This window comes from Siphateles boraxobius, unplaced genomic scaffold, assembly GCF_051911475.1.
Source record: "Siphateles boraxobius isolate OS27281-9 unplaced genomic scaffold, OSU_SipBor_1 41, whole genome shotgun sequence".
Classification (NCBI taxonomy): domain Eukaryota; kingdom Metazoa; phylum Chordata; class Actinopteri; order Cypriniformes; family Leuciscidae; genus Siphateles; species Siphateles boraxobius.
Window position 1 is genome coordinate 19,769,312 of NW_027509042.1, and position 15,192 is coordinate 19,784,503.

A 15,192-nucleotide genomic window follows, 5' to 3' on the forward strand; every position below is an offset into this window, starting at 1 on the left:
CTCACCAACTTTCCGATCAATAGTATACGGACCACTATATTGAGCCTGCAACACAGAACCCAGTATTGGTAAGAGCACCAGCACTTGGTCTCCTGAACAAAACACATGATCCAAAGTTTTTCTGACCCCCAAGTGGCCAGACAGACAATGATCATGGTCGAGATACAATAGGTCAGATCGATAAACTTCTGGAACCTCCACTGGAAATACACTACTCCAGTTATCCTCACATGGTATTTTTGAGTCTGTCCACTTTCTCATCAAAACACCATCACTAACAAAATGGCCAGAAGCAGCATTTGATAGTACTTCATCAGACACTAAATCTTCAAACATAAGTGACAAAGTGGGATCTTGATTTTGCTCAAGCATTAACTGTTCACGAGATGGAAACATCTTTCCATTCCCTGACAAGTCCATGTCACCTTGGGCCATGAAAGTATCATAAAGTTGTATCACAGATTGACTGCTGGAAGATTTGTCTTCAGCTTGCCTCTTAGCCGACATGGCACGAGTAGTTGCACAAACAAGAAAAGTTTCTGGAAATGCCAACTGAAGCTCATCTGGACCATCTGACTTGAAGACAGTAGAGCTTACTTCAGGGACAGCTAGCACTTTCCCACCAGCTAAATCATTTCCTAGAATAAAGGACACACCATTTATGGGAAACTGGGAACAAAGTGCAACAACAACATTCCCAGAGATTAAATCTGATTGGAGATTAATGCTATGTAAAGGCATAGACAGAAATCCTCCACCAAAACCTTTAACAATTACCTCTAAACCTTGAGCTGACTTTTCATTGAAGGGCAAGACATCACGTAACATCACAGATTGAAAAGCTCCTGTATCTCTCCAAATCTTGATAGCTTGCCTGTTTTCAAGGTCAGAAGACAGATACACAGAACCATCCATCAAAAATGATGATGAGCCAGCTAACTCCCTTGTCTTGCATGAAACATCAACATCTGAAGATGCCAAAGGAAGTCTTGGCACAGGACTTGGCACAAATTCTACAGTCTTTGCAGATTTCTGTTTTTTACTTAGAACAGGACAATCTGCAATAAGATGGACTGGTGTCTTACAATAAAAACAAGCCCTTTCTGAAATCAAACCATCATTATTCATTTTATTGGTAGGTGATGAGGCAAAAGGCACAGACTTTACAAACCGAGACCTATTGTGCTTAATCTGCTCCTGAACCTCAGTTTGTTTGTCACCAAAATGTACCTTATGTGTTAAGACAAACTCGTCTGCCAAGATTGCAGCTTGTTCTAAAGTCACTGCTTTCTGCTCATTCAAATAAACAGACACTACATCAGGCAGACAGTTTTTAAATTCTTCAAGCAAAATGAGTTGCCTAAGATGTTCCTTACTTTCCACCTTCTGAGACGTACACCACCGATCAAAAAGATTCTCCTTCTGCTTTGCAAACTCAACATAAGTATCGTGAGCAAATTTGGCACAACTTCGAAAGCGCTGGCGGTAAGCTTCAGGAACCAGCTCATATGCCTTCAATACAGCTGCTTTAACCTCATCATAATTAGCACTCTTCTCTAGGCTAAGAGCGGAATAAGCTTCCTGTGCTTTACCCACCAAGATACTTTATAAAAGCAAAGTCCACACAGTTCAAGGCCACTTTGATGTAATTGCCACCCGTTCAAAATGAGAAAAATATCGGTCAACATCTTTCTCAGAAAAAGGAGGTACTAACTTAATGTGTCTACCAATATCAAATGAAGAAACATCACCTCTTGGAGTTAAAGTAGCAGCTTTTAATTCCAACTCTTTAAGAGACCGTTTTGTTCAAGATACATTTGTTTCTCTCTTACCTTCGCATTAACCTCTAGCTGTTTCTCCTGGAAAGCTAGCTCTATGAGCCTAAGCTCAATTGCAGCTTCAGACAAAGGAGCAGTCATGGATTGCTGGAAAACCTGCTTAACTTTTAAGACACCATTGTCAACCAAAACACTTCTAATGATTTCCTTTACACTATCCTTCAGTCGCTTCTCACTACTTGTGATGGGACTATCATAATGAGAGGACAACTGCAAAAGTTGATCCTTTGTAAAAAAACTCAAGTAACTCTTCTGAAGGTTCCTTTAGGAAATCTTCTACAGAAGCCATTACTAAACTCAACACTAACTACTCTTAAGTAGCAACACTACTTCCTACACAGAAGTTCAGCCGACACAAAAGGTCCAATTACACACTACTACAAAAATGACAAAACAGCAAAAATGCTCTCAAACAAAGCTTTTAAAGCTTTAACCGGAAGTAGAACTAGCCAAGACACAAAAGATTACTCACCCCAAGCAATCAAGAATATCAAAAGACAATACTGGGCATTAGTCTACACTAAAGTCCACAAAGGAACTTCACACAAACACTACTAACACACTAAAGTTAAAATCATGGACTAAATAAACACTACAGTACCTAAAAAAAAAAATGTTTAACTCCCTAACTTAAGTATTCCTCTTCACTTCGATCAAAAAAAAAATGAGCATGGTTGCTGAGCTCAAACACATTACAAAACACATGAGATACACCCGGATACCTGCCTAACACTTCTAACTCCTATCTATCTTCTGAGGTGTACCGGGCACAAGGCGACTTTAAAAGCAAAAACTCAGCAACTGTGAACCAATTTATCAATGGTCACAGTTCTGAAATGCTTACCCCCGACAGAGAACAAGTCTCCACCCAGAATAACCTCGAAAACAAAAAAGGAAAAATAACAAAAGAGTGAACCGATGGAAGGATTGAGTAATCAACCCAGCTGGAACTCTCACCCCTCCTAACCGGGAAACTCATGCATATATTAAAAAATACTCAAACAACCATACTCACCAAATTATCTCAATCAAAGGGAATAAACCAAAACAGTCCCCAGAATATCAAAAAAAAAAAAAAAAAACTTTTTTACCAACCAAATTGGACGAGCCCCCATTATGTTACAACCCTGGCTCTAGGGATGCAACATAAAGGACACAAAGACAGAAGTCTGCCAATTAAACAAAGTTTATTTGATATAAAAAAGAAATAGGGGACTGTAGAAGCAAAAACACAGCTACTGCTCTGCCGGCTGCAAGACGAGAGAGAGAGAGAGAGAGAGAGAGAGAGAGAGAGAGAGAGAGAGAGAGAGAGAGAGAGAGAGAGAGAGAGACAGACAGACAGAGAGAGAGAGAGAGAGAGAGAGAGAGAGAGAGAGAGAGAGACAGACAGAGAGAGAGAGACAGAGAGAGAGAGAGAGAGCATGCGTCCTAGATTCAAAGTAGCTCCCATCAGGTGACACCAATTAATGGGGGGATAGCTCTGTACCCCTTCTCGGCGGCGCCGTCCACTTGGGAGAGCACCGAGGTAACACTTGTGAGTGGTGCCTCGCTGAGAATGGTACGTTCCATGACTTAGAAAGCTCGGCATGAAGCTCTGGCAGAAATGGCGCAGATCTGAAAACGGATGGGGGGTGGCGGCTGTGAAGGAAGCAGCCGTCGAGGCTATTGAGCGCGGTCTCCTTAGGCGTTGACTAATCCAGGCCGAGTTGGTCAACGGCCTTTGAAAGGAGGCGCATGAGCTCGGCGTCCATGCGATCTGGCGAGCACTTCACTGTGGCCACAGGCTCCGGCATCCTCTGCGCACGGCGCTTCTTGCGCGGTCCAGAGGGTGGAGTGACAGCGTCCGGGCTGAAGGCTTTGAGTCGAGCCCGCAGGGTCGACAACGGAAGCCCTTCACAGTGCTTGCAGCCGCCCGAATCCAGGGCGAGGGCTGCGTGGTCTGGGCCCAGGTAGAGAGTGCAAATGACATGGCGGTCTCCTGCGCTGAGCAGGGCTCTACACGAGCCGCAGGAAAGGCGAGGCATTTTTAGAAAAAGGCTCGGCTCTTTTAGTGAGAGAGAGTGAGTGTTGCAGCGGCGAACACTCACAGAAGGCACAAAAAGGATACTCAACGCCAGATGGCGTAGCAGGCACGGAAGGCTGAAGGTGGCGAAGACGGCCGGCTTCTTCAGCCGCTTTCCTAAGCTTGCCGGTCGCTATATTCAACAGCGGAAAAGGCTTCTCTCAAAGTCCAGCGTTGCGGAGAGCTTCGCTGAAGATGATGAAATGAGTGACGCAGCCTCTGAGCCTGGCTTTTATACGCTAAGCCACCCCCATTCTGGCGGGCTATGACGCGTAGAGGGCGCAACGTCACGCGCGAGGCTCAGTGGTAGGCTGCAGCAATTGCCGCACGGCAGCCAATGAGCACGCAATATGGCCTGCTCTAGGTCTGCTGGCTGCTGCACTGCGTTGAAAATAAATGCAAAATTAAGAATAATTTTTGGCTTCAATATCTCGAGCAAAGATTACTTTACCCGTAGCGTAAGCTAGCTTACGCAATACGAGAGAACCTCGCGTAAGAGAACCAGCTAGTATAAACAATTAACAAAAAGTAACTAACTACATTCAAGAGGAAAATAACTTTTAAATATACAAACTAAGCAACTAGACATTTATTTTTCAAAGTGGGTAATATTATTAAACTTAATAACTGCTTTCTATTTTAAGACATTTTAAAATTTATTTATTACCTTTGATGGCAAAGAAACATTTCCAGCAGTCTGCACAATCCTTCAGAAATTATTCTAATATGCTGATTTGTTACTTAAGAAACATTTCTCATTATTATCAATGTTGAAAACAGTTGTGCTGCTTAATATGTTTGTGGAAACTGTGATACAGTTTTCTAGATTCTTTTATGAATTGAATGTTCACAAGAACAGTATTTATTTGAAATAAAAATATATATTTTTAACATCATAAATGCATCTGTTACTTTTGATCAATTTAATGAACCCTTGGAAAAAAAGTATTAATAAAAAAAATTTAACTTACCTCACTTTTGCATCGGAGTGTATATGTTTCCACAAAATACCATATATTATAATAATAAAAATAATCTATATCTAGAATGCTCAGTTATACAGTATAATTCAGTCAAAACATGGTTATGAACAGCAGCATCTACTCCCCTCCAAAAGTATTGGAACAGTGAGGACGATTCCTTTTTTTTTTTCATTTCTGTAGACTGAAAACATTTGGGTTTGACATCAAAAGATGAATACGAGAAAAGAGATCAACATTTCAGCTTTTAGTTCCAGGTATTTACATCTGGATCTGATATACAACTTATATAATATATAACCTTTTGCTTGAACCCACCCATTGCTCATTAGACCAAAAGTATTGGAACAGATTAACTTGAAATAGAAATTCCAGCCTGGCCTTCATATTCTTCTTGCTAAGGAGAGGTTTGCATCTTCTGGTGTAGCCTCTGTACTTTTGTTCATGAAGTCTTCTGCGAACAGTAGATTGTGATACCTTCACTCCTGCCCTCTGAAGGTTGTTGCTGATGTCACTAACAGTTGTTTTAGGGTCTTTCTTTACAGCTCTCACAATGTTTCTGTCATCAACTGCTGATGTTTTCCTTGGTCTACCCATTGTAGGTCTGTTACTTAGGCCCCATCCTCACTACTACGTTTTAGTTTAGAAACAAAGAACTTTTGCTATGTTTGCACCTCCCGTCCAGACTAAAACAGCAAAAACGAAAACCTAAAACAGAGAAACGCTCGTTTAGAAACGCTGCCGACCCCGTTCTGCGTTTTGAGTCTCCGGAGGGCGTTTTAGTGAAGACGGGTCAAAACGGAGGACTTTAGAAATGATGACGCAGAGGCTCACGCTCGGCTCCCTGATTGGGTGTCATCAGTCACTTTAAGTTAAAAAGTTCCACCTCGTCGTCGGTCCATGAAAAGAAATCTCTGGTCTTCGACATTGCTAATTGTTCCAGAGGTAACTTAGCTACTTTCTTCTTCGTCAAATCTGAGGAATAGTCAATCTGTTTCCCGTTTACACCGGCACATGCATGCCCAGTGTAGGTGAATGGTCACGTGATCCGCGTTTTCAGTCGTTTTAATGTGGACGGAGATCAATTCTAATATGCAGCTAAAACGCTGGTGTGGACGGAGATCGTATTCGTTTTAAAGGGCACCTATTATGCCCCTTTTTACAAGATGTAATATTGGTCTCGGGTGTCCCCAGAATGTATTTGTGAAGTTTCAGCACAAAATACCCCACAATTAATTTATTATAACCATTTGAAAATGTCATTTTTGTGACCTGTTTTAAAAAGAGCTGTTTTGGTGTGTACCACCTTAAATGTAAATGAGCTGCATATCCCCGCCCAGCCTTTGGATGAGGGCGTAACTTGCAAACAGTAGGTAGAATGGCTGAGAGTGAGAGACCCGCTGTTTTGTATGGCATTCAGCCGTACATGTTTGAACCGGAATCAGACCCAGATAATGAGAGACTCCGGCAGAAGAAACACAAATGAGAATGGACCAGGACGTCTCGGAATGGTTATTTGGTATGTACTTATACCAAAATACTGTACTCATTTTCAGTCTGTCAGAAAATGATTCGCGCAAACAAATGTATTTTGGAAGTTTAAGTGGCGCCTTTCCTTCCTAAATAAAATCCATCCACTGCGTTTTCAGTGGCTCTGATGTCGGAAGTAAGTGAAAACTACTATGAACATTATTACATCCCACAACAGAACAGTTATGTTTCGAAGGAGACATTTTCGACAGGGCAGCACAAATCGTTAGATCACCGGCTGTCATTGAAACAATGGAGGATGTAACAACTATTGAAACAAACTATGATGCATAATAGGTGCCCTTTAATTCTCCATTTCTAAACTAAAACGCAGTAGTGTGGATGGGGCCTTAGTACACCAGTGGTTTCTTTCTTCCTCAGAACATTCTAAATGGTTGTATTGGCTATGGCCAATGTTTGTGCAATGGCTCTGGTTGATTTTCCAACTTCTCTCAATTTTCACAATTGCTTAATTTTCACCCATAGACAACTCTCTGGTTTTCATGTTGGTTACACATCTAAGTATAAATGCAGTCTGAGCGCAGACATTCAGTGCTATTTATTGTTCGAATAATCAATGTAATAGGACACACCAGGGCAACAAAACACACCGGTCAGTCGCATGTTCTAATACTTTTGGTAACATGAGCAATGGGTGGGTTTAAAGGGTAACTAAACCCCTGGTCAAAGCCTGACTCCACCCACTGGCAATATTTGAAAAATGCTGGAAAAGTGGGCAGACCTGGGGTAGACCTGCCGGAGATAGAGGTGACGAACCGAGGGCGGGGCTGAGCGGGGGGGCGTGCACCTGAGACCCACAGTGACAGCTGCTGTCAAACTAGCTAAAATGGAGTGACGCAAGTAGCTTTGCAACAGAGCTGTCATTTGAACTTTTCTCCCCCACCTTCAACTGAAGTGGAGGAGGGTGAATTGTCTGTGGACACCAGCTCAAACTGCGGTCTTGACTCCCGCATCGCGATCGGCATCCGATTATTCTTATATTCAGTCATTTATATTTTGCTGCTATGTGAAAAAAATAATCAGCAAATCGCGCCGGCGCGTTTGTCGACACCAGAGGATTAACCTTAGCCTAATAAGAAGGAACATAAATTGTGATTAAAAATATATGCTCACTCACATCATGACGCCGCTGCGGTGGTGGAGTTCATGTAGGAAGAGGTATGAAGAGCAGCGTTTGGCAGCGCGAGCTGTGTGGAGAAGCCCATTTCCACCTCCATTGCGTTGGAGAAGCAAATCCACGTAAAATGCAGGTTGCACACTGGAGCGATAGGCGAGATTAACTACCTAGGCTACACGAAATAATCTAAATAACTATATAAATGCTATGCTAACTATATGCTAATATATATCTATCCGTTTTCAATACTCGTAATTCCAACTCCTGACTCGCTACAGTAGTTTTGACGGAACCAGATGCTTTTATACCAGGGGCTGCCAAGGGCGTGGTGAGCTCGCACCAAGGGCGTGACAGAGTGACGTCAGAGAGTATGCTACGTCAGAGAGTACCCCTACTGCAGGAGCTTTCCGTTTAACCTGAAGAGGGCAGCACTCAGACGTTTTTACACCATATATTTGAAAAGTAAAACACTTTATACCCAAATGTCAAAAAATGTACTCGAATCAATGAACAGCATTTATGAAGCTCCATTCTTACAGATAAGTAACTAAAAAAAGTTGTTTTAGTGTTTAGTTACTCTTTAAACAAAATGTGCTATCTTCTAAGTTGTGTACCAGATCCATATGTAAATACCTGGAAATAAAAGCCGAAATGTTGATCTATTGTCTAATATCCATTTTTTGATGCCAAACCCAAATGTTTTCAGTCTACAGAAAAAATAAAGGAATTGGCCTCACTTTCTAATACTTTTGGAGAGGAGTTCATATCTACATCTCAAATGGAGAGATTTAAATGGATGGTGAATATTTTATTTTTCAAACAGTTAATTCACATGTACAAATCAATTCACTAAAAATAATAACACTACAACTACCAACACTACAGTACATAGAATATTACAGTACATATCAGTGACAGAGTTTTGTCTCACTATACTACTTCATACAGGATGGAAAAAAGAAGCGTGTTGTATGCTACAGAAAAATGTAGAAAGTAAGTAATAGTTAAGCTTAAGTTAATGTTAGCGTTCATAGTTAAGTGCACTATTTTGACCGATTTATTCCTCAACACTGTCAGGGTGAGATCATTTTAGGGCAAGCCTTCTTTAGACAATGTGTTATTTTTACATTGCTTCTTTACCTCTCCTCTTTCACACAAATCCAAGGAGCTGCTCTCAAATTATCCGTCAGACTTTATTCCCAGAAGTCTAAAGTGGAAATAAAGGCTCCCTCCTTGTTTTTTGGAGAATCTCTTTAATGAAACTGTCAACTTCAATTCACACTCTGGTGAGTGAAACAGCCTTGTTAAGCAGCTTAATAATAAAATCATGTGATAAAGAATGAGAGTGAGAGAACTCACCTCTTATCTGCCAGATCTGTTTTATTTCCCACCAGCATTATGATGACATCACTTCCTCTCTCCGTTCTCACATCATCGATCCATTTGGTAGTTTGTTGGAATGAATTCACATCTTTATAGAAAAAACAGAGAAGGAATTCACATCTTTATAGAGAAAAACAGAGACAGAGACAAAGATGTACCCAGAAGTGACCAAAATCTCCAAAAACCTCCCTTTAGGGACGTCCTCATTTATAAATCTGGTATAAAAATAAAGTAATAAAACATTTTTTTTTTAAATTGTGTTTTGTGTGTTGGGCAGGTTTAGGGGTAGGGTTAGTGTAAGGGGATAGAATATACAGTCTGTACGGTATAAACACCTATTAAGGTAGTTAAGTAAACGTGTGTGCGTGTGTGTGTGTGTTTAGTTATTGATTAGATTATATGTTAGTTATGGTTATATAATTTTTCCTCATTTTAAAATACACTAAACAAATTCCAGCTATTGAGCACCATAAATTAACTCACTCATAAAGTAATTATATACCAAAACTTTTCAACGATGGCAGATGGCTGGGTAGAGGTTCTTTTTGATTATGAGGTTTTATTATGGTATTTATGCCTGCTCATGTGCAGCCTGACATCAGTGAACTTGCTTCTACTTCAAGGTGAAACTGATTGCTTTACCAATAGAATCAGTGTTTATATGTTTTGGTCATATCAATAGAGTTGTGTGCACCACTAACTCTGGCTCTAGAAGTCACTCTGGGGCTTATGGATAGATAAAACTGTCATCTTTTTATTGTGAAAAATGACCAACAGCTGCTTCTTACATCTTCGGGGATGAATCTGGTTATAGTGCATGTCTGATATGAATATCTGGTTATAGTGTTAAAGACAGACCTGTAACACATACTTTACTGATAGAAAATGCACGTCATTGATCACATCTCAAAATGGTAAATCGGACAGCTGTAATCATATTAACTGCTTTAAAAAAATCCTCTTGGAAATGTATTATAGCTAAAGGAGGTTTGATCATTGAAGTGTGTGTTTGTGTGTGTATGTGTGTGCGTGTGCGTGCGCGTGCGCGTGCGTGTGCGTGTGTGTGTGTGTGTGTGTTATACTCACTTGTGATGTCATACACCACCACAGCTACAGTGGAGTCTCTTATATAGCTCGGGATAAGGCTCCTAAAACGTTCCTGGCCTGCAGTGTCCCACAACTGCAACCGAACCTGCAAGTCAGAGATCCCCAACTGAACAGTCAAATTATTTAGCCTCTCAAACACACATATACACAAAAACATATGCAGAGCCAAGCAAGGAGGTGAATCAATATGACTTCCTAAAACCACACAAAAAACTGCCCCATTGAAGGTCATGAAATAATTTCTGGGTTATAAACTCACAGAAATCTCTAGACGATACAATCTTTTTTCTTAATACATGGGCTTCAAGCTATATACTGAACTGTCAACAACCCAACTGGTATAATAAAAAAAAGCTTTTTGAGATTCAATAGGGTGTTATTAAAACTTTTCTCATTTGACATTGAATAGACAGAAGACTAGTGCATTTGATTTACTGCTGTGTTAGAACATAATAGACTGCTTACCGTTCTGTCCTCCAAATACATGGTTTTTGACAGGAAGTCGATTCCAATTGTCGCCTGTTATGACAGAAGGAAAACAAAATTTAAAAACAAAATAAAATCAGATGCTGAAATTGAGTGGAAATATGGCTGTTTCTGTGCATGGTAAACATAAATGCGTTCTTGCTATCGTCCTGAGAATCAGAAAATGTGGTTTAGATTAGAACAGACAGCTGTTACGTTCAGCCTGTCAGTTTGATGAGGGTAATAACTGCTATACTGTACATGATAATTCTGTTCTGGGACCTGCCTCTCTATGTGATATATTACACATATTACTATACAATACCATATACTTTATTGTTCCCTTAGGAAAATTTGTTTTGGGCTCCGTGTATGCTGCATTTTCGGATAAAATCAATTCTAAATCAATAACAGAATAAATAAATCACATGTATCTCACCTAAACAATCCATACAGTGGAGCAAAACATGTAGAAGGTCGTCATATTGCACATATAAAAAGGCCACTGTTATCACACAAATAACGGTCACATAAACCTTAAGAACAGCAATAAAATAACAATAACCTCCAATAAATAAGTATTATAATATAAAGCAATAAATAATGTTAATTAATCAGTGCTAACCAGAGACAGTCTTTGTCTTTGCCCTTCAAAAGTCCAATGGAGACAGGCACAAAAGAGTTTTTAAACCAGTTCAGTCGACATTTGGGCACTCTATACCTTCTTCCTGAAGGCAGAAGCACATATTCAGGGTGAAGGATGCGAGAAGGGTCAGCCAGTATCCTTTGTGCCCCTCTGTAAACAGACTGCTTATATAATGTTTGGAGCGATGAATGGTCTTTCCACTCCACAATTTTCATGGCAGTCTCTTGATAATGTTGGAAAGTCTGTTTTATTTTTATTTTACAGAGAGGTTGCATACCAGGCTTGGATCCCATACCCGATTAGACTCTCCATAACAGCCTGTTAAAACAGTCATGATTTTTTTGTTGATACCATACTTTACTTTTACTTTTACTTTACTTTATTTCAAGGATTGCCCCTTGTGATGTACCATCTCATTTTCGAGGGGGGCCGTACAATAATGACAAACAAAACAAGATGATACAGAGTAAAATATTAAAGATAATTCCAAACACATAAGTACAAAGACACACACACACACACACACACACACTCACACACTCACACACCCACGCGCACTCCAACAATGCTCCCTGAAACTAGCCCCCCACCCCCTAACCAGCCAATAATACACAAATTATACACGGACAAGGTGTGATTAAAAAAAAAAATGTTTTACAATAATAATACAATAAATAATATATAAAAGAAATACAATAAAATAATAAAAAAAATAATAAATAAATAAGTAAATAAATAAATCCCTGTGCAAAAAATAAAGATAGACATTTGTACATATAAGCATACAATACACCCCCTTATAAAGACATCTGCTTGCATGCACAAGTAGAGTATACAGTCCGTAATTGTAAACAAATACACACATATATACAGTACACTGGTCAGTGAGTAGTATGAGACCTAAAACAATTCAGAAACACGAGCAGAGTGTTTGAAAATGCGTAATTAAAGATGATTTAAAGATTTAAAAAGAAGTGATCGATCTTAGTGAGGAAGGAAGGTTATTCCAATCAGATGGAGCTTTAAATTTAAATGCTCGACGACCAATTTCTTTATTGATTCTAGGTGTAACTAGAAACAGTTGGTCCATGTGCCTTAGGTTGTATTGAGAGCTGAAACGAATTAAAAGGTCTTTCAAATATGACGGAAAATTAAAATAAATACATTTGAAAATAAGTGTTAACCTTTGGAGTTGTCTTCTGGTCTTCGGTGCAAGCCAGTTCAATGACTCATACATTAAACAGTGGTGAGTTCTATAAGGACACCTAAGCACAAATCTACAAAGACTATTATATAAAACATTAAGAGGACGGAGAATTGTTCCAGAGGTGTTACCATAGATCATATCAGCATAGTCCAGTATCGGGGATATTAATTGAGTTATAATTCTTTTACGTACTTATTGTGAGAAGCAGTCAGCAGAACGATAAAGTGATTTCAGACAACCAAATATTTTCTTAGTAATCAAATTAATATTACATTTAAAGGATAGCTGAGAATCAAGCCAAAGGCCTACATATTTGAGTTCTTCAATGTTTTCTATTGTTGTTCCATCAAGAAAGCTAATAGACCAGCTACCTAACATCGAAGAATCAGATCGAGTGCAAAACAAAATTTTATATGATTTCCTCTTATTCAAAAGAAGCTTGTTTGATGAAAACCATCTTTGAACCAAATTGAAATCAGATTGGAGAGAATACTGGATTTGAGAGATGTCAGAGCTAGAAAAGTATAATACAGTATCATCTGCATATAAATGAATTTGACAATCAGAACAAATTTGAGAAAGATCATTAATAAAGATTGAAAACAGAAGAGGACCTAAGGATGAGCCTTGTGGAACACCTTTATCACATATCTTGAAATCTGAATGACTTCCCAGAAAGGAGACAAATTGACTTCTATTGTGAAGGAATGAATTCAAAAATAATAAAGAATTCAAAGAGAGACCAATAGCAAACAATTTATCTAAAAGAAGATAATGATCAACCATATCAAATGCTTTTGAAAGATCAATAAATATAGCACCCGTAAGCATATTGCTGTCAGCTGCTGACAGTATATAATTTGTAAATTTTAAAAGAGCAGTGATGGTTGAATGGCTAGGTCGAAAACCTGATTGGTGTGGAGATAATATATTATGGTCAATAAGATATGTAGATAATTGATTAAATATACATTTTTCAAATATTTTTGCTATACTGTTGATAATAGAGATTGGTCTATAATTATTAGTGTCTGATGTGTCACCTCCTTTATGAAGAGGGATTATCCTAGCACTTTTCCATGCTGTGGGTATTTCACAAATTGCAAAAGATAAATTAAATAAATCGGCCAATGGAAATGACAAAACATGAGAAGCAAGTTTAAAGAACTTAATTTCCAGACCATCTGGACCAGCATTACATCCAGAGCTTAGACTATCAATAACCCGCTGAACATCAATTGGAAAAATCGTTTTGAAACAAAAGGAGCTGCCACACCTAAACTGAGTCGATGTAAGACCAGCATAAGTGTAACCAGATAGAGAGCTACCAATTGTAGAAAAGTGCTGGCTGAATTCCTCTGCAATTAATAAAGGTTCACTCACAGTTTGATTATTTAGTCTAATATGCGTAGTAGAGCTTTTAGTAGATTTATTGGTTATACCATTCATTCTCTTCCAAAATTTCTTCGGGTTCTTAAAATCAGTTAATAGGCAGTCTTCATAGTAATTTGCTTTAGCATTTCTTGTATTGGTTTTACATTTATTCCTCAACTCCTTATATGCATTCCAGTCGGTAGAATCCAATGTATTACGATATTTTTTCCAGGCCTTGTCTCTTTGTTTGAATAAATATATGAGATCTCCCTTAATCCAAGGTAGATGTCGACCCTTGACCTTAATTAATATCAAAGGAGCATGCTTATTGATAATCTCAAAAAACTCAGTATAAAAAAAAATTCCATGCATCTTCCACTGATGGAATTAATTTAAATCTCTCCCAGTTTATATTTAATAGATCCTGTATGAAGAGTTCAGGGTTAATTGTCTTACTTTAATCAATTTAGGAGGAAGACAAGGCACTTTGATATTCCAAATACAAAAAAACATAGAATGGTCACTAAAAGAATCAGGTAAAACCCCTGATTGTAAAATTCTATCAGGATGGGAGACTAAGATCCAGTCAAGCAGAGATGAGGAACTGGAAGCGACTCTGGTAGGTTCCTTTATGAGTTGAGATAGATTTATTATACTATTAAAGAGATTGCGATCTTTCTGAGAGGAGCGATCAAGCCAATTAGAATTAAAGTCACCTAATATAATCTTTTCACAGTTGTCATCTAAAGAATTAATGGTAGACAAAATACAATCAATAGTTTCTGCTGGCGCAGATGGAGGTTTATAAATATTTCCAATGATTAATTGTTTATTTTCATGGAAAATGATTTCAACAAAAAGGCCTTCGAAATGCCTGGGATTCTCATTTGGCAGAACAGGTTCTGCAATCAAATTTGTAGATAAATATATCATGAGGCCCCCACCTCTTGAACCTCTATCTTTCCTAAATACAACATAATTGTCAAGTTTGATTTCTTCATTAGGAATATTACTGTTTAACCAAGTTTCGGACACAGTAATTACATGGGGTTTATTATAGATAAGCCAGGCTCTCAATAAATCCATTTTAGATGGCAAGCTCCTAATGTTCAAATGAATAACATACAACCATTTAGCACTATTCATTATTCCAATATAACAGAGTAAGTCTGTATATAGTCAGGCAGTAAGAATGCACACAGAGCATCATAGCAGATTGTGGTGTATAGCAGGCAGAATAGATGGAGAGAGAAGCAGAAGGGGAGCAACAAACACAAACACAGACACACACGCACTCGTACATAGACCTGACAGAAAAGCACATACGCCATTGAAGCAGACACATACAGCTCTTTCCAAATAAATAATAATAAAGAAATAATAAAGGAAAAAACAACAAAGTACGCAGCTCAGTCTGCTTGGCTCAGCATAATGCGAGCATATCAAAATAAAAAGTCTGAAT

At 38.7% G+C, this 15,192-nt stretch overlaps 1 protein-coding gene across 1 annotated transcript in view; it reads right to left on the bottom strand.

Annotated features, from left to right (window-relative positions):
* The window catches only part of rab6ba (RAB6B, member RAS oncogene family a), a 114,287-nt gene that overhangs the window by 25,747 nt on the left and 73,348 nt on the right, over positions 1–15,192 (bottom strand). Inside the window, exons 3-5 of the mRNA XM_077198925.1 lie at positions 10,504–10,557; positions 10,018–10,123; positions 8,908–9,019 (exon numbers count right to left, since the gene is read on the bottom strand). Coding sequence (XP_077055040.1) covers positions 8,908–9,019; positions 10,018–10,123; positions 10,504–10,557 — 272 coding nt within the window. The remainder of the gene's footprint in view (positions 1–8,907; positions 9,020–10,017; positions 10,124–10,503; positions 10,558–15,192) is intronic.